The sequence below is a fragment of the Tursiops truncatus genome, chromosome 7 (genome assembly GCF_011762595.2).
Source record: "Tursiops truncatus isolate mTurTru1 chromosome 7, mTurTru1.mat.Y, whole genome shotgun sequence".
In the NCBI taxonomy this organism is placed as follows: domain Eukaryota; kingdom Metazoa; phylum Chordata; class Mammalia; order Artiodactyla; family Delphinidae; genus Tursiops; species Tursiops truncatus.
Genome location: NC_047040.1, coordinates 78,477,915 through 78,498,787, shown reverse-complemented (window position 1 = coordinate 78,498,787; position 20,873 = coordinate 78,477,915). Strand labels below are relative to the sequence as shown.

The following is a 20,873-nucleotide window of genomic DNA, read 5'->3' as shown; positions in this document are numbered from 1 at the left end:
TCAGGTGGAGAGAGACATTCTCATTGAGCAACAATAAAGGAACACAATTTTTTCCCTTTACCAAGGATGATTCTTACAAAAACCTGGCTCCTGCAGCAGGAAATGCTCTGAATATTAAACACCCTCCCCCATGCAGCTCTCCATGAGTCATGCTGCAATCACAAAACCCTCCTGGTTCATTTTAGATGACTCGTTACATACATTTACATGCATGAGAGTGTGACCTTGAGTTCAAAAATAGAAGAAGAAGAAAAAAAGAACATTCCTGAATTCAGAAAGAATAGAAAATGCTCCTATTTTGCATTATACATATTGCTGTTGAAGCAGGCCCACCAGGAGTAACCATTTCCTTTTGTTGAGAACCAGGGTGGCTTATGTACTTAGTAGAACATGGCTTTATCTTTGACCCATAAGTTAATAAAGATAATATCAATGATTGTGATAGGAGCAGAGAAAGCTAGTAAAACACAGCGTGTCTACCATGCCTTTGTTACTCTTTCAATGATGACTGTATATTTTAAAGTGCATTTTTCAAATACCTTACTGTATTGTGAAGTCTACTAAAACAGGAAGAAATGATCGTCTGTTCAGTACCAGCATCTCTAGGTCTATAATGTTATACATACTCACATCACTCTGAATTTGATTCATATTCCTGGTATGCTCAAGACTCAGGGCATCAGGTAGGTATGTGTAGTGATGTATCGGCTGCTTGTAGTTGATGTTGGTGGCAACATCCTGGGCCATCTTTGCAGCTGTAATGCTAACCATGTCCCCAGGGGTATGATAGCTGGTTTTGGTGTTTTCATAGTTCTTCTTGTATTCACGATCAGACTGTAACTTTGCCACATTCGTATAGTGGACGAGCTTAGGATCATCCTGGAGGCTTCTAAAACCCACATGCTTTCCCTTTGCCTTCTCGTAAGCTTCCTTGTATTTATACTGTGGAGGCAGAATTTGGTTAGCAAAGTCCTAAGCATTGGGAACATTAGGTGGAGCGATTATATTCACACACAAAGGCATTCAGAATATTGTGATTTTCTGGAAGACTGTACAAGAAATACAGTCCACACCCCATGCCCCCCAACCCCAGGAAGTTTAGACTGAAAGCATTTATTTCCAATACTGCTGGGTTATAAATGGGTATCATGATAAATTCAGGAGCAGTTTCTTTTCTTTGCTACGAATGCTATAGATGATTTGCATGTGGAACTTTATATAGAGCCAACTCTATTAAGTTTTCACACTTAATATAAACATAACATATTCCAAAATATAAGACTACATTCCAAATATACCTCTTGGTTTTCCAGGGATGTGAATTTTCCTAATCCAACATGTTAGTTCACATCACAGAATACTAGAAATACTTCTGTTTTCGATTCTGATTGGTCCAGGAAAAGGTGCAGAAGAAACTCTAAAGAACTGTACATGCAAGACGTTTATACTCAGATCTCTTTGGGGTGGGAGATGGAAAATATTACTATGTTTGTTGTCTCAGTTGACCTAATATGGTTAAACAAAAAAACCCTCTTCTTTGGCAGGTAGCTAGGCTTTCACCCAACCCCATTTCTCAGCAGCTACTCTCCAAGCTCACTGCTGAAGCAGCTGCACATGAATTAAGGAACTATATAATAAGGGCAGGAACCACCAAGACCTTTCCTCATCAGTAAAAGCCTGACTGCAAAAGCTCTGCGGTCCAAGGTCTCTCACCACTGAGATAGGCAATGGGGTGTAGACTGAGCTATACAGTAGGTAACAAATCAAAACCTCAATTTTTATGTAAGAGAATTCAAATCCACCCAAACTCTGAAGACACTCTGCTCCTGCCATTTAAGCACCAATTTATAAACAAGAGTTTAGCAGGCAAAAGAATTATCAAGTAATTTCTAGGCATGTTAGAAAAAGTTCTGTGTAAGGGCTAAAAATAAAAATGATAATGTCATATTTTAGACTGTCACTTTCTCCTTAAACTAGAAATGTATTTCAGAGTGATGTGCAAAGCTTTGAAGAACACATTTTCAGTACCATCCCTACATGGAAGGCTGTAGAATTCTTACACCCTATCTTCCACATGGTCTGTACACGTGGTTTCTTTCTTTTCTTGTGTCAGACGAAGAGTGTAGCCTCTGGAATAGTGTGTGACAGTGAAATCTATGGCGTGTGCGTGCTTTTGGAAAATTTTGTTTTTCAATGATGAGAAGAAGTGTAAGTGTATACTTTTTCTATTACAGATGAAATAAATCAAAATTATATTCTAGAAAAGTGGGCTTTTTTCCTATTTGGTTTATAAAATCTGTACATTTTATTTAACATTTTTTCAATCTTCTTAATACAATTATAATGCAGGCAGTCATCTGAATTTAACATGTTAGTGGCAGGTAGGGTATTCTCCCTGAAAATAAATGTGGGCTGTCAGGGAAATGTGTCAGGGAAGGTAATTTGGGCTATGAATCAGGAGAGAAAGCCACTGTCAGATTTATGACAGCTCTACCAAGTGGGGTCAACTGAAAAGAATCACAAAACATTGAAAAAGTGACAGGTTTTCAGGGCTTCCCTGGTGGCACAGTGGTTGAGAGTCTGCCTGCCGATGCAGGGGACACGGGTTCATGCCCCAGTCCGGGAAGATCCCACATGCCACGGAGCAGCTGGGCCCATGAGCCATGGCCGCTGAGCCTGCATGTCCGGAGCCTGTGCTCCGCAATGGGAGAGGCCACAACAGTGAGAGGCCCGCGTACCACAGGGGAAAAAAAAAAAAAAGTGACAGGTTTTCAAAACAATATTTTGCGGAGAATTTAAATGTCATTAATTCAACATACTGTTTTCAATGTGGTATCATTTTAACAAGCACCCATTTGATTACTTTGTAAAAATGACAATCACCCAGATTTCACCTAAAATTTTTACTCACGTCACTGGCAATGTTTCTCGATGCTTTGGCTGCAGTGATGGGTATAGCGTCACCCAGCACATTGTTGCCCTTGGCTATTAAATCATGCCAGTCCCGTTTATAACAGACCTGCGATGGAGAAGGAAAAAGGATGTCAGCATGCTCTGGGGTAATCAGCGACACTGATTCCTCAACAGCTGGGATTGCTTTGTTCTTTTCCAGATAGAAGCTAGAAGAATCTCCTATAGCACACAGTTTTAAGAAGTCACATTAATGGTAAATCAACTATACTTCAATTTAAAAAACAGAAGTCACATGAGCAAAATGTCATACATGAAATTGTATAGCATAAACTTATTAGACTCTGTACTAATCATTCACCCAAGTCTGGTTTGGGCACATATTGAAGAGGGAAATTGAGAAACTGGAGTGGATCCAGAGGAGAGTAATAAAGGTTCTGGAAACCACAGTATGTGAGAACCAACTGGAGAAAATGAAGCTCAATCTTATGAAAGGAAGGTCCAGGAAAGACCTGGTGGTTAGCTTTAGAAATTTTAGTGTTGTTGTTAAAAAAAAAAAGGGGGGGTGGGTTTCATTTATCCTCATTTTTCTGGAGGATAAAAACTTCCTCCATGTGAAGAACTAGGAAAACTAGAGAAATATGTGTTGAGCTTGACACAAAGAAGAATGCTATACGCTTTAGAGTTGTCCTACACTTGAAAAGGCCGACTCAAGAGGTACAGACCCATTATCATGGGATATGCTCTAATGGGGGCTATGGAGAAAACTGACCTAAATTGTCAAAGCCCTGTCATACTCTAAAATTCTATTATTTTATCATCAGGTCTGGATTTCACACCCCATCAAAACCCCTACTTACATCACTTATATTGTAAGCATTGCACTTGGCCTGGAGAAATTGAGGAACATCAGGACCCATCGTATATTTATGTTTCACATCTTCTCCTTTAGCTTTGTATAAGATCTGCAACACATAGTCACAAAAATAAAATGCATTATGGCTGACTTCCAGGAAGATGGCGGAAGAGTAAGATGCGGAGATCACCTTCCTCCCCACAGATACACCAGAAATACACCTACACGTGGAACAACTCCTACAGAACACCTACTGAATGCTGGCAGAAGACCTCAGACCTCCCAAAAGGCAAGAAACACCCCACGTACCTGGGTACGGAAAAAGAAAAAAGAATAAACAGAGACAAAAGGGTAGGGATGGGACCTGCACCAGTGGGAGGGAGATGTGAAGGAGGAAAGGTTTCCACACACTAGGAAGCCCCTTCGTGGGCGGAGACTGCAGGTGGCGGAGGGGGAAAGCTTCGGAGCCTCGGGGGAGAGCACAGCAACAGGGGTGCGGGAGGCAAAGCGGAGAGATTCCCGCACAGAGGATCGGTGCCGACCGGCACTCAATAGCCCGAGAGAGGCTTGTCTGCTGCCCCGCCGGAGCGGGCGTGTCTGGGAGCTGAGGCTCGGGCTTTGGTCGGAGCGCAGGGAGAGGGCTGTGGTTGGCAGCGTGAACACAGCCTGAAGGGGTTAGTGCAACACGGCTAGCCGGGAGGGAGTCCAGGAAAAGTCTGGACCTGCCGAAGAGGCAGGAGACTTTTTCTTCCCTCTTTCTTTCCTGGTGCATGAGGAGAGGGGATTAAGAACGCTGCTTAAAGGAGATCAAGAGACGGGCGCGAGTCACGGCTAAAAGCGCGGACCCCAGAGACAGCCCGCCACTGCCAGGGTCCTGTGATCCAGGGACAACTCCCCCGGGAGAACGCAGGGCGCGCCTCAGGCTAGTGCAATGTCATGCTGGCCTCTGCAGCCGCAGGCTTCCCCGGCACTCTGTGCCCCTCCCTACCCCCGGCCTGAGTAAGCCAGAGCCCCCGCATCAGCGGCTCCTTTAACCCCGTCCTGTCTGAGCGAAGAACAGACACCCTCCAGCGACCTACACCCAGAGGCGGGGCCAGATCCAAAGCTGAACCCCTGGGAGCTGTGAGAACAAAGTAGAGAAAGGGAAATCTCTCCCAGCAGCCTCAGAAGCAGCGGATTAAAGCTTCACAATCAACTTGATGTACCCTGCATCTGTGGAATACCTGAATAGACCACGAATCATCCCAAATTAACCGTGTGGATGAAAGGCTCTTGGTGCTGCAGCCAGGAGTTAGTGCTGTGCCTCTGAGGTGGGAGAGCCAACTTCAGGACACTGGTCCACAAGAGACCTCCCAGCTCCACATAATATCAAACGGCAAAAATCTCCGAGAGATCTCCATCTCAACACCAGCACCCAGCTTCACTCAACGACCAGCAAGCTACAGTGCTGGACACCCTATGCCAAACAACTAGCAAGACAGGAACACAACCCCACCCATTAGCAGAGAGGCTGCCTAAAATCATAATAAGGCCACAGACACCCCAAAACACACCACCAGACGTGGACCTGCCCACCAGAAAGACAAGATCCAGCCTCATCCACCAGAACACAGGCACTAGTCCCCTCCACCAGGAAGCCTACACAGCCCACTGAACCAACCTTAGCCACTGGAGACAGACACCAAAAACAACGGGAACTACAAACCTGCAGCCTGCGAAAAGCAGACCCCAAACACAGTAAGATAAGCAAAAGGAGAAGACAGAGAAACACACAGCAGATGAAGGAGCAAGGCAAAAACCCACCAGACAAAACAAATGAAGAGGAGATAGGCAGCCTACCTGAAAAAGCATTCAGAATAATGATAGTAAAGATGATCCAAAATCTTGGGAGTAGAATGGAGAAAATACAAGAAATTTTTAACAAGGACCTAGAAGAACTAAAGAGCAAACAAACAGAGATGAACAACACAATAAATGAAATTTAAAATTCTCTAGAAGGGATCAATAGCAGAATAACTGAGGCAGAAGAACGGATAAGTGACCTGGAAGATAAGAGTGAAAATAACTACTGCAGAGCAGAATAAAGAAAAAAGAATGAAAAGAAATGAAGACAGCCTAAGAGACCTCTGGGACAACATTAAATGTACCAACATTCGAATTATAGGGGTTCCAAAAGAAGAAGAGAAAAAGAAAGGGACTGAGAAAATATTTGAAGAGATTATAGTTGAAAACTTCCCTAATATGGGAAAGGAAATAGTTAATCAAGTCCAGGAAGCACAGAGAGTCCCATACAGGATAAATCCAAGGAGAAATATGCCAAGACACATATTAATCAAACTGTCAAAAATTAAATACAAAGAAAACCTATTAAAAGCAGCAAGGGATAAACAACAAATAACACACAAGGGAATCCCCATAAGGTTAACAGCTGATCTTTCAGCAGAAACTCTGCAAGCCAGAAGGGACTGGCAGGACATATTTAAAGTGATGAAGGAGAAAAAACTGCAGCCAAGATTACTCTACCCAGCAAGGATCTCATTCAGATTTGATGGAGAAATTAAAACCTTTACAGACAAGCAAAAGCTGAGAGAGTTCAGCACCACCAAACCAACTCTACAACAACTGCTAAAGGAACCTCTCTAGGCAAGAAACACAAGAGAAGGAAAAGACCTACAATTAACGAACCCAAAACAGTTAAGAAAATGGGAACAGGAACATACATATCGATAATTACCTTAAATGTAAATGGACTAAATGCTCCCACCAAAAGACACAGATTGGCTGAATGGATACAAAAACAAGACCCATATATTTGCTGTCTTCAAGTGACCCACTTCAGACCTAGAGACACATACAGATTGAAAGTAAGAGGATGGAAACAGATATTTCATGCTAATGGAAACCAAAAGAAAGCTGGAGTAGCAATTCTCGTATCAGACAAAATAGACTTTAAAATAAAGACTATTAGAAGAGACAAAGGACACTACATAATGATCAAGGGATCGATCTAAGAAGAAGATAAAACAATTGTAAATATTTATGCACCCAACATAGGAGCACCTCAATACATAAGGCAAATACTAACAGCCATAGAAGGGGAAATCAACAGTAACACAGTCATAGTAGGGGACTTTAACACCCCACTTTCACCAATGGACAGATCATCCAAAATGAAAATAAATAAGGAAAAACAAGCTTTAAATGATACATTAAACAAGATGGACTTAATTGATATTTATAGGACATTCCATCCAAAAACAACAGAATACACATTTTTCTCTAGTGCTCATGGAACATTCTCCAGGATAGATCATATCTTGGGTCACAAATCAAGCCTTGGTAAATTTAAGAAAATTGAAATTGTATCAAGTATCTTTTCCAACCACAACGCTATAAGACTAGATATCAGTTACAGGAAAAGATCTGTAAAAAATACAAACACATGGAGGCTAAACAATACACTAGTTAATAACGAAGTGATCACTGAAGAAATCAAAGAGGAAATCAAAAAAATACCTAGAAACAAATGACAATGGAGGCACGATGACCCAAAATCTATGGGATGCAGCAAAAGCAGTTCTAAGAGGGAAGTTTATAGCAATACAATCCTACTTTTGAACAGGAAATATCTCGAATAAACAACCTAACCTTGCACCTAAAGCAATTAGAGAAAGAAGAACAAAAAAACCCCAAAGTTAGAAGAAGAAAGAAATCATAAAAATCAGATCAGAAATAAATGAAAAAGAAATGAAGGAAACGATAGCAAAGATCAATAAAACTAAAAGCTGGTTCTTTGAGAAGATAAACAAAATTGATAAACTATTAGCCAGATTCATCAAGAAAAAAAGGGAGAACACTCAAATCAATAGAATTAGAAATGAAAAAGGAGAAGTAACAACTGACACTGCAGAAATACAAAAGATCATGAGAGATTACTACAAGCAACTCTATGCCAATAAAATGGACAACCTGGAAGAAATGGACAAATTCTTAGAAAGGCACAACCTGCCAAGACTGAATCAGGAAGAAATAGAAAATAGGAACAGACCAATCACAAGCACTGAAATTGAAAGTGTGATTAAAAATCTTCCAACAAACAAAAGCCCAGGACCAGATGGCTTCACAGGCGAATTCTATCAAACATTTAGAGAAGAGCTAACACCCATCCTTCTCAAACTCTTCCAAAATACAGCAGAGGGAGGAACACTCCCAAAGTCATTCTACGAGGCCACCATCACCCTGATACCAAAACCAGACAAGGATGTCACAAAGACAGAAAACTACAGGCCAATATCACTGATGAACATAGATGCAAAAATCCTCAACAAAATTCTAGCAAACAGAATCCAACAGCACATTAAATGGATCATACACCATGATCAAGTGGGGTTTATTCCAGAAATGCAAGGATTCTTCAATATACGCAAATCAATCAACGTGATACACCATATTAACAAATTGAAGGAGAAAAACCATATGATCATCTCAATAGATGCACAGAAAGCTTTTGACAAAATTCAACACCCATTTATGATAAAAACCCTGCAGAAAGTAGGCATAGAGGGAACTTTCCTCAACATAGTAAAGGCCATATATGACAAACCTACAGCCAACATTGTCCTCAATGGTGAAAAACTGAAACCATTTCCACTAAGATCAGGAACAAGACAAGGTTGCCCACTCTCAATACTATTATTCAACATAGTTCTGGAAGTTTTAGCCACAGCAATCAGAGAAGTAAAGGAAATAAAAGGAATCCAAATCGGAAAAGAAGAAGTAAAGCTGTCACTATTTGCAGATGACATGATACTATACATAGAGAATCCTAAAGATGCTACCAGAAAACTACTAGAGCTAATCAATGAATTTGGTAAAGTAGCAGGATACAAAATTAATGCACAGAAATCTCTGGCATTCCTATACACTAATGATGAAAAATCTGAAAGTGAAATCAAGAAAACACTCCCATTTACCATTGCAACAAAAAGAATAAAATATCTAGGAATAAACCTACCTAAGGAGACAAAAGACCTGTATGCAGAAAATTATAAGACACGGATGAAAGAAATTAAAGATGATACAAATAGATGGAGAGATATACCATGTTCTTGGATTGGAAGAATCAACATTGTGAAAATGATTCTACTACCCAAAGCAATCTACAGATTCAGTGCAATCCCTATCAAACTACCACTGGCATTTTTCACAGAACTAGAACAAAAATTTTCACAATTTTTATGGAAACACAAAAGACCCCGAATAGTGAAAGCAATCTTGAGAACAAAAAACGGAGCTGGAGGAATCAGGCTCCCTGACTTCAGACTATACTACAAAGCTACAGTAATCAAGACAGTATGGTACCGGCACAAAAACAGACAGATAGATCAATGGAACAGGATAGAAAGCCCAGAGATAAACCCACGCACATATGGTCACCTTATCTTTGATAAAGGAGGCAGGAATGTACAGTGGAGAAAGGACAGCCTCTTCAATAAGTGGTGCTGGGAAAACTGGACAGGTACATGTAAAACTATGAAATTAGATCACTCCCTAACACCATACACAAAAATAAGCTCAAAATTGATTAAAGACCTAAATGTAAGGCCAGAAACTATCAAACTCTTAGAGGAAAACATAGGCAGGACACTCTATGACATAAATCACAGCAAGATCCTTTTTGACCCACCTCCTAGAGAAATGGAAATAAAACCAAAAATAAACAAATGGGACCTAATGAAACTTCAAAGCTTTTGCACAGCAAAGGAAACCATAAACAAGACCAAAAGACAACCCTCAGAATGGGAGGAAATATTTGCAAATGAAGCAACTGAGAAAGGATTAATCTCCAAAATTTATAAGCAGCTCATGCAGCTTAATAACAAAGAAACAAACAACCCAATCCAAAAATGGGCAGAAGACCTAAATAGACATTTCTCCAAAGAAGATATACAGACTGCCAACAAACACATGAAAGAATGCTCAACATCACTAATCATTAGAGAAATGCAAATCAAAACTACAATGAGATATTATCTCACACCAGTCAGAATGGCCATCATCAAAAATCTAGAAACAATAAATGCTGGAGAGGGTGTGGAGAAAAGGGAACCTTCTTGCACTGTTGGTGGGAATGTAAATTGATACAGCCACTGTGGAGAACAGTATGGAGTTTCCTTAAAAAACTACAAATAGAACTACCATATGACCCAGCAATTCCACTACTGGGCATATACCCTGAGAAAACCATAATTCAAAAAGAGTCCTGTACCAAAATGTTCATTGCAGCTCTATTTACAATAGCCCGGAGATGGAAACAACCTAAGTGTCCATCATCGGATGAATGGATAAAGAAGATGTGGCACATATATATACAATGGAATATTACTCAGCCATAAAAAGAAACGAAATTGAGCTATTTGTAATGAGGTGGATAGACCTAGAGTCTGTCATACAGAGTGAAGTTAGTCAGAAAGAGAAAGACAAATACCGTATGCTAACACATATATATGGAATTTAAGAAAAAAAAAATGTCATGAAGAACCTAGGGGTAAGACAGGAATAAAGACACAGACCTACTAGAGAATGGACTTGAGGATATGGGGAGGGGGAAGGGTAAGCTGTGACAAAGCGAGAGAGAGGCATGGACATATATACACTACCAAACGTAAGGTAGATAGCTAGTGGGAAGCAGCCGCATAGCACAGGGAGATCAGCTCGGTGGTTTGTGACCGCCTGGAGGGGTGGGATAGGGAGGGTGGGAGGGAGGGAGACGCAAGCGGGAAGAGATATAGGAACATATGTATATATATAACTGATTCATTTTGTTGTAAAGCAGGAACTAACACACCATTGTAAAGCAATTATACTCCAATAAAGATGTTAAAAGAAAAATGCATTATGGATGGTACAAAAAGGAAAATACATTAATTACACGCTTAAAGAAGTTATTCCTAGCATAATCCCCCACAATTTCTATTACTTAAAATTATCAAAGCCGGGCTTCCCTGATGGCGCAGTGGTTGAGAGTCTGCCTGCCAATGCAGGGGACGCGGGTTCGTGCCCCGATCCGGGAAGATCCCACATGTCGCGGAGCGGCTGGGCACGTGAGCCATGGCCGCTGAGCCTGCGCGTCCGGAGCCTGTGCTCCGCAACGGGAGAGGCGACAACAGTGACAGGCCCGCGTACCGCAAAAAAAAAAAAAAAAAATTTATCAAAGCCATCTTCCTATTTTAAGAATCTCATTAAGGAAGACCCAAAAACTCTGTATTAAAACAGAGAGAAAAAAAATCCTAAGAAAATAGCAATCTTTGCTTGCCAGAGATGAATAAAAAATGAGTTCAAATGTGAAACCCTAAAATGGATAACAGAATTCACTAAAGCCAGAAAATGTCATTTTTGCTAGTGGAGTTAATAGTTCTCACAGTCTTGGTTTTTATTTTTATTTTTTGGTTTTTTTACTCTTAGAGAGAAAGAGGTAGTTAGAATGAGTCTTTCAAGTCCCCTAAAAACTTTCCAATTATAATTGTATCAGTAAAAGCACATAATAATTTCCTCATAATATAAAGGTGCTTATATGTAAATCCAGCCTATGCAAGAGGTTTACCACTTCACATTTACCCTATTTTGCCATTTTAAAGATGTCTAAAAGACACCAAAGTGCATGGGGTAGAAATCATACTGTATCCTCCTCTTGGTAATGAAAAAGAAAGAAATTGCTCAGTTTCTAAAACTAAAACACAATCGGAATCCCAAGTAGATTTTTAACCTCTTGATTGTCATTTATCATATACACCTCCATTTCCCAGGCATGTCTGTGTGGTACACCATATGTAAACGGGTGTGCATGTATCACAAGTAAAATCTGAAATGGCTGATAGCTAAATGAATCTCCAAATACTCAATAATTTCTTTTAGGAATCCAAGAGCTATCTTCACTTCCTCACTGCCTTTAGAAACCACGTCTAAGCATTCAGAGAATCTCGTTAATTTTACCTTCTAAACATCTCCTTTCCCACTGCTATTGCCTGAGTTAGGTCCAAATAACGTTTCTGTTGAATTTCTGTAGAAGCTTCCTAATTCATCTCCTTGCCTTCAATCTCTCCCCTTTCCAATATATTCTCTGCATTTTTTGCCAATTTTCTTTTAAAACACAGACCTGATAATGCAACTCCATGGATTAAAAATCTTCAGTACTTCCTGTTACCTACCCCATAATGTCCAGAGTATAAATTAACATTCAAGACCCTCAATAATCAGGTCTTGAAGGATTACAATCCTAAATCCTTCGTCCTTCACTGTCCTTCCATTCATTACTTCTTGACTGTCATTATGTTTTTCCTTTTGCCAGTAATGCAGCCTTCCCTTATGTGCCAGGGAAGCTCTGGCAGGCAGTTACCCTCTCCTCTTATACTTACTTAGCACATGCCTCTCCTGTAGCATTCATCTCTCCATATGATGATGCTGTTTCTATCCATGCCTTTGTCTTACACTCTTGTCCTGTATCCCATTCATCCTCGTCTGTTTCATCTTTATACCATCAGCACATAATATAGTGCCTGGCACATGGAAAGTGTTCAAAAACATTCATTCAATGAATTAATGAATGAATGTTTTTGATGTCCCTTTAGCTCTTTCATATACCAAATTTTCCTTGAGAGCTGTCTTTAGCCAGAGCGTATACATTCCTCATGGACAGGCAGGCAAACAATACACTAATCTCCTCCAAGACATAAGTAAAGTATCTATAATAATTGTGTATGATGAATTCTGAGGAGAGAAATCATCTACTCATGTGTATTATTTCCCTGTACTAATATTTTATATATGAAAAGCAAATATGAACAACTTAATATAGAATTGAATATGATGCATTTGCCACAATAACGTGTATGGGATTTAAGCTTAAGTTTTGTTTGTGTGTGTGTCGTTCTAGGGTAGAACTTTTTGCACTTTCTCAAATACTTTATCCAATAACACAGTATTTATAGGCAGTTAAAAAGGAAGACATTTTTAAAAGGAAGGTAAAAAGCAAGATATATATAAAAAAAAGAAAATGTTAGTGCCCAAACTAAAAATAATTATTATTTTTAAATGAAATAAAATAATAATTTTAAAAGGAAAAGATATTAGGCTCAGAGAATAAAAATGATGAGCTCATCTTTTGAAGCCTCCCTCCATCCTTTTGCACACTCTGTTTTGTTGTACTCACATCACTGACTTGCTTCGTGTTCTGTTTTGCCTGGACCATAACTGGGGAGTCCACGATGCTGGTAAATTTGAGGGTGTCTGGATGTTGCCTGTACTTCTTTTCATTCAGGGCATTACCTGCCTTTTTAACATTTTCTACCTCCAGACTGCCAATAGGTATCCAGCCTATGCCTTTCATCCAGGTGTTGTAGTCTTCCTTATAGACGTTCTACACCAAAGAGAGAAGAGAGAAGTGAGTGCCCCAGGCAGTGGGTTCTCTCACGCAGTCTCCCTCCTTAGAGGGGGACTGTCTTGTGGAGTAAATGTCACTTACATTGCTCTGTATGTGCATCATGTTTTTCGACAATTCTACGTCCATGGCATCAGGCAGGTAGGTGTAGTGATGAAGCAAATGCTTATAGTTGACATTGCTGGCAACATCCTGAGCTTTCTTAGCTGCCACAACGTTGAACATATCATGGGGTGTGTTGTATTTGGTCTTTGTTTTCTCATAGTCTTTTTTATACTCCCGGTCCGATTGTATCTTGGCCACCTTCATATAATGAACCAGTTTAGGATCATCTTGGAGACTCTGGAAGCCAACCATTTTCCCTTTGGCTTTTTCATAATCTTTTTTGTAGTGAACCTGTTGGAAACAAAGGTTGGCATATTTTTTAATGTAGTTATGAAGGTTTTACTGAACAATGAGACCATGATTTGAGCAATTGAGCTTCCCAGAAATTATTTCAATAACCAAACAATTTGATATTTGCTTGTATATATATGAAATGTAGCCTGTTAAAATTAAAATGTTATTTAGAGCCCATTTGGTTGTCTGTGGTTGCTTCTGCCACCCAAGGGAGGTTGGGGTGCGGACGCTACTATAATTTATATCAGTGACAAAGTAAAATAAGTTCTGTTCCACTTAGTGATAGAGACAAATGAAAAGATAAATATTTCACAAACTCTACCAATTATTCTGTGCTTCTAAAGCCAAATAGCTGGCTATTTTAATAATAGAATTATACTAGTAGTAGTAATAGTACAATTTTAATGAATCTTTGGATATTCAAAGGGAGACCCAGAACCAGTAGTGTGTAACACTAATTGGTTCCGAATAATAAAGTGGGGAGAATTAAGTGTCCTTGAGGAGACTTGGGAAGAACCCCAGGAAACGGAGTAGCAGAGATGCGAGGGAAGGTTTATGTGTATGCTGGGGTGGGGTGGCTGGAGGAGATCACCCACAGAGAAAGGGGATCAGTGAGAAATTCTGGAGCAGGGCTTTTAGGACATGGACATTCATTATTCGGTCTTAATGTATTTACATTGCTGCAGTGACAACTCCATTTCAAACAGTCATTAAAGTTGTACTTGGGATTTGGAGGGAAACCAAAAAGAAGGGGCTGAGTTCCATCTCTGGATCGTGCAGAGCAGAAAGAGAATAAATCTAGGGGAGGAGAGCCCAGGTGAGCCAGAGCAAAACCATCATGTGCAAACCAGGAGCCAGAGGTGATCAGAAAAGCAAAAACCTGAGAATGCAGCCATCATGGGGAGGGAATCCCACTTCCTGCAGGACAGCAGGAGGGGGCTTGAGTCCATTTTATTTAAATCTCAAAGAGCAAAGTGACTTCAGCTGACATCTGAGTTGAAGTAAGATAGGAAAAGAAACAAAAGTCTTCACTTTAATGCAACCTAATGACTGACTCTTAGGGGCTCTGACACTTGAAGCCCATTCATCATTCTGTAGAAGCAATGAAGTGAAAAGAGAGGTAAGGCAAAGAGGGAATTCATAGAAATTAAGCAAGTTTTGAGGTAAAGGTTTACCATCAGGAGGTTATTATGATGTAAATAGCAGGTAACTTCTTTATTTCTATAAGAGAAATAACGTGAATTTGTGCAGAAATATAGATGAGAATTTTAAATTAGGGGGCTTGATTAGAACAGATTGGTTAAGGTTATACAAATCCTTACCCCCAACAAAATTCAGATCTGTTTAGGAAACTTTCTTCTCTAAATAGTTTCAGCCTGGCTTGCTTCCAGTCAGGGACAGCAGACGTGGAGACTTGGATAAGAAGCCCACCTGCCCCCATTTTCTGGTTACACACAGGTGACCACCACCAGCTGGACTTACGTCACTCGCCGCCTGCCTGGCAACTTTGGCAGCTTTGATGGGGATCGCATCGTTTCTCAGGTCGTATCCCTTCTTGCTCAGGTCTTTCAAGTCTGCTTTGTACATATTCTGAAAGAAAAATGTCATTTGAAGATAACTCAGACCACGTGTAGAAAAGGCTTAACCCTCAGTGAGCGGCTGAGCCCACATGCACACCTCACTGATATTGTAGGCGTTGACTTTAGCCTGAATGAACTGGGGCACGTCCGCCGGCAGACTGTACTTGTGAATAATTTCCTCCCCTTTGACTTTGTAGGCAATCTGGAAGAGAAAAAAATGCATGAACAAATAAAGTAGGGGAAAGTGTTTAACGGCACAGGAGAATAATTTTGGAGCAGATCACATTGCACAGAGGAGTTTTTTTAATGAAAGACACTCTCTGTGCCTTCCCCACATTCCCCGGAAAATATTTGTAGGCATTTAAGATCTCCTATGCAATTGCACAGGGTCTGATCTTAGTGCCTGTTAGCCTTGGCAAAAGTCCCTTGGTATGTGCTAAGAACCTCCAGACTAAGGTAGGGCGACCTACCTAAGAGCCCAGGAAAGTGACCCAAAGACAAAGTTAACCTGTAGACACTTTCCTGAGCATAGGAAAAGTTAATAGGGTGGGATTTACCAACTATCTATATTATATTTTGTGGGCAGTGGGTGCTAAAGGGACTTAGGGGTAGTTTTTACTAAGCATGATTTTTGTCTTACCTCTGACTTTAAATATAACCCTTTCATATGGTGTAGTGTCTATAATCACCTTCCTGATCTTTCCTAGAAATAGGCTTGTGTTTCTGGTTATCAAGAGAAGCCCCTCTTACCTTTTCCTTCGAGAGCAATGTCCAATCACTGAAATATGTATAATCCTCTAAAGATATGAATTAGGTGTGCTTTTTTAATGAAAACCTGGGGAATTATACAGTTGCTTATATAACTGAGTCTCTTTAGATTGCCTAATAAGTACAGGTGATCATTACATTTAGAATACATATGTATTTGTATTAGTTAACATTTAAATACAGAGAGAATTAACACTTACATCACTCCTCTGGGCCTGGTTAATCTTAGACTGTACTATAATTGGAGCATCTTCAATCGAAGTAAACTTGAGAGTATCTGGATGCTGGCGATATTTTTTCTGTTTGACAAATTAAAAAGAGAAAGATAATAATACTTTCACCAAAGGCTAATAAATCAAAATACTTTAAATTTATTTTGGAGGGACAAGAAATTTTCCTGATTTTAAAATGTAAAAATATTTGATTCTGTGCTGGCTTGGGGGAAAAAATGAATACAATACAAAAACCAACATTTAAAGAAATTGTTTTCATTTTGGATTGTTTGGGGAAGTACAGACCAACACAACTTTCAGGAATGACTTTATTCTCTTAATTTCTTGCTTATGATGTGAAAGAAGGCACTCTGAAAGCTCAGCAGAATCTCAAAACATCACAAAGTTTTCTAAAGGATTAACAGAAAAGCATGCAAGGAGTATGGAGTATCTTTGGAGTATCTTTGCATGACACTAAACAAGCTCCCAGGAATGTCATTTTCCTTGTCACTCCATCAGCAATTGAAGTTTTCCAGTTGAGGGAGGAGGAATGGAGGAACTAGGGCAATAGCTATGGATTACTAATAAGAAAAGGAGGACTTTTGCTTTGCAAGCCTTAATGTGGTTAGTACATAAGTTATCACTAAAGTGCTGAGGAGACACAGGAGAGGGGTCATGGGGAAGATGTCTCAATTGGGAGCTGGCAACATCTAGTTACCCTTATTCCTATATTCTTCTCCTAGTTCTCTTCATTTTTTCATACTATACATCCCACTTTTGTGTATATAGTAGCATCCCTCTTTCAACTTCAGACTTCTGAGAACCACTAACCCAGAATTTTTTCTGAAAGATCTCTTGAGTAGATAAAGTGGTTTTCACCAAAAACAAACAGACGTACAAAACAATAAGAACAACAAAAACTTGGGTGTGGAAGACAACCCTCACTTAGCACCTCTGACCCTTCTTTATGCGGTCTAACTTCCTGGATGACGGATTCACCTGACAGCAGGGGGAATGTTCAACTGCTGTCAGAGAAGGGACTGCTTTAAGAGCCCCAAGATCATCTTTGTTTCTTCTTAGACTGAATAACAACATATATACTACTTCAAAGTCATCAAGAATATAGCATAAGGTATAATAATACTTCAAAGAAAATTTCTATAATAGTCATTATATGCATAATTCATAATTGCCAAATATTGGAAAAAATCCACATGCCCACTAACTGGACAATCAAAGTGTGATATAGTCGTGCAAAGGAATACTACTCTCACTAATAAAAAGGAAAATATTACAGACACATGTAGAGATATGGACGAACCTCAAAAACATTATGCTAAGTGAAAGAATCCTGATACAAAAGAAATTTCTAGAAAAGGCAAAATTATAGAGGCAGAAAGCAGATCGGTGGTTGTCTGGGGTTGAAAATGGGAGTGGGAACTTTTTCGGGTGCTAGCAGCATCTTAAAATTCAATTGTGGGGCTTCCCTGGTGGCACAGTGGTTGAGAGTCTGCCTGCCGATGCAGGGGACACGGGTTCATGCCCCGGTCTGGGAAGATCCCACATGCCGCAGAGCGGCTGGGCCCGTGAGCCATGGCTGCTGAGCCTGCGCGTCTGGAGCCTGTGCTCCACAACAGGAGAGGCCACAACAGTGAGAGGCCTGCATACCGGAGGAAAAAAAAAAAAAAATTCAATTGTGGGTCTGATATCACTGAGCCCCTGAATCTACGCCAGCAGCCAACCCCCTCCTGACTATTTTGAAGACAAAGTATTTGAGTAGCCTCCATAACTTCAAGTATTCTCTTTTTCTTGCTGCTAAAACCATTCCTAACTAGTAGGGGGATCTCATGAAACCCAAGGCCAAAGTTGAAGCAACCTTGACCTAACCTCTTGATACCAACTGCATCCAACGACCTAACAGAGCTTGCAGTCCAACCTCCCTAGACCATGCTGATTTCACTCCTATATTGTGTATTTCATAATATACTACTCATTTTCTATCTTGCTTCTGAAAAACAAAGATGCATTTACCAGTTAAAAAAACTTCAATTGTGGGGATGGCTATGCAACTATATGGATTTATTAAAACTTGTCAAGGGGTACACTTAAAATATGTGAATTTTTGTGGTATGCAAACTGTACCTCGATAAAGCTGTTAAAAATATTTCTGTCATGATTGGTTAACGTAAACGACTTTGGTGATGTGAAGAGGTATGATTATCTACCGAGAGAATTCATGCACGTGATAAGTTGGGGTTTTTTTCCTCAGCAGCAATACTAGAAAATGAAGTGGTAAAGGAGGCATTTCCCATGGTTTGGGAAGTTTTACCATGTCACATTCACAAATCTATCTCTGTGACACACAGAGATATGATGGCTTTACCTCATTCAGAATGTCTGAAGCTCGCTTTGCCTTTTCTATTTCTAAGGACCCAAAAGGTACCCAGCCGCAACCTTTCATCCAGCTATTGTAGTCAGCTTTGTATTGGACCTAAAACACCAAGAGAAAGATTACATTTCTTTTCTCAGCAACATCCTTCTTCGTAAAATCATTAACATTTTCCCCAAAATAATGCTTTTAAGTTTTCTGACCAGTTTCCTTATTCCATACGTTGAAGTTATTTTAAACATTTCCTTGGGGAGAGATTTTAACAGCCCTTAGGTCTGCACTGTTCTTTCTAGTTGGCATATGTTCTACTTCACCCTTATTTCCAAAGTATGTAGAATTATAATTCCAATCTGCTAAATTCAAAGCTGTATTTCAAAGAATAAATGACATTGTTATATTTAGATCATCAAACGTGAGATGTTTGCTCACTAGAACATATTATGTATTATGTTTCTATGGTCAGATTATAACTGAAGACCATATTGAAGGTGGATAATTTTACTCATTTTCTGATAAGACTTGATAGTAGTTATTTGTATTAAGTGTTTACACATATTGCCCTTCATGTGTAATTGCAAGCTTAGGAGTGTTTCTACATTGGCTAACAACACACTTTAATATAGTTGTATTCAATAATTTGCTTATGGAGAGCAGTTATCATTTGGAATTGGACCTATCTGGGAGACAGTTACTTGATGCTATTAAAATAATGACCTACTCCTGTTGTCTGGCTATAGGTGATACCTAAAACATGTACTCTAGATATAAAATTCAGATGATTGTTCTTTAGTGTGGGCCTTCTAACTGGAATGAAAAATCAAGAAACCATTGGTTCCTGCCTTTGAAAAACCTATGATCTATTTGGGAGGAAGAAACATAACAAAATGAAACAAATAAGATAATAATGCATAAAATAGAATTTTTAGTGATAAGAATGTAAAATTGTGCAGCTGCCATGGGAAAAAGTACAGCGATTCCTCAAAAACTTAAAAATAGAACTACCAAATCATCCAGAAATTCTACTTCTGGGTATATACTCGAAAGAATTGAAAACAGGATCTTGAAGATATTCATACATCCATGTTCATTGTGGCATTCGTCACAATAGCCAGAAGGTGGAAGCAGCCCAAATGTTCACTTGACAGATGAATGGATAACCCAAATGTATACACATAGAATGGAATAGAATTCAGCCTCAAAAAGGAAGAAAACTCTGACACATACTATAACATGGATGAACCTTGAGGACATTATGCTAAGTGAAATAAACCAGGCACAAAAGGACAAGCATTGCATAATTCCATTGATACGAGGTCTTTAGAGTAGTCCAACTCACAGAGACAGAAAGTAGAAGGGTGGTTGACAGGGACTGAGGGGAAGAGGAAATGGGGAGTTGTTTAATGTGCAGAGAGTTGCATTTTTGCAAGATGAAAAAGTTCTGGAGATTGGTTGCACAACCATGGGAATGTAACTGCTGCTGAACTGTATAATCAAAACTGGTAAAGATGGCAAATATTATGTTATGTCTATTTTACCATTAAAAAAATAGAACTGTTAGGATAAAGTATTCAATTGTATAGCTCAGACAAATTAATTTGCCTAAAGAAGTTTTGATCTGCAGGAAAAAAACCCAGCTATTATAAAAAGTAATGCTATAAATAATATATTCTATTTTCAGACAAGATAGCAATCTATACAAAAAATTATTGATAATGATGAATGTGATAATTATGATAATGGTGATGATGATAATAGTGAATGTTTACTGAGAATTCACCAGGGCCCAGCACCATGCTAAGAGTATTTTGAATGCATTTAAATAATGAAAACAATTCTTTTGTATTATTCCAATTTTGCAGGAAGACTCTAAACTCAGCAAGGTTGATCACTTTCCCAAAAGGAAACTGTGATGGGGTGCTTTTGCCAGACCCAGGCCTCTCTAACTCTGAGGGGTGTGCTCTCATAGAATCCCAAGGATCATTTTCCCATTACATACTTGCTACATACAGAAGACAATGCAGATACTTCTGAGAATTGCCAAAAAATCACTCAACTTAGAAATCCTTTTCAGTTTTTACCTTAAACAGAGGGAATAGAGAAAATCTGGTTACTCACATCACTCTGCAGTGCATAAGCCTTCTTGGCAAGGTCCATGTTAATGCTGTCCGGCGGGCAGCTGTAATTGTGTAAGAGGTGCTTATAGTCGACATCACTAGCAATTGCCTGAGATTTCTTAGCTTGAGTCACTTGGAGCATATCAAGAGGTGCCGTGTAGATAGTTTTTGACTTTTCATAGTTTTTACGATATTCATGCTGTGAATAG

The 20,873-nt window shown here is 39.5% G+C and overlaps 1 protein-coding gene across 1 annotated transcript in view; it reads right to left on the bottom strand.

The window, feature by feature from the left end:
* The window catches only part of NEB (nebulin), a 240,272-nt gene that overhangs the window by 168,130 nt on the left and 51,269 nt on the right, over nucleotides 1-20,873 (bottom strand). The window contains exons 22-31 of the mRNA XM_073807710.1: nucleotides 20,666-20,863; nucleotides 18,545-18,652; nucleotides 16,150-16,248; nucleotides 15,279-15,383; nucleotides 15,084-15,191; nucleotides 13,287-13,598; nucleotides 12,975-13,181; nucleotides 3,771-3,875; nucleotides 2,912-3,019; nucleotides 631-942 (exon numbers count right to left, since the gene is read on the bottom strand). Of these exons, the coding sequence (XP_073663811.1) occupies nucleotides 631-942; nucleotides 2,912-3,019; nucleotides 3,771-3,875; nucleotides 12,975-13,181; nucleotides 13,287-13,598; nucleotides 15,084-15,191; nucleotides 15,279-15,383; nucleotides 16,150-16,248; nucleotides 18,545-18,652; nucleotides 20,666-20,863 (1,662 nt within the window). The remainder of the gene's footprint in view (nucleotides 1-630; nucleotides 943-2,911; nucleotides 3,020-3,770; nucleotides 3,876-12,974; nucleotides 13,182-13,286; nucleotides 13,599-15,083; nucleotides 15,192-15,278; nucleotides 15,384-16,149; nucleotides 16,249-18,544; nucleotides 18,653-20,665; nucleotides 20,864-20,873) is intronic.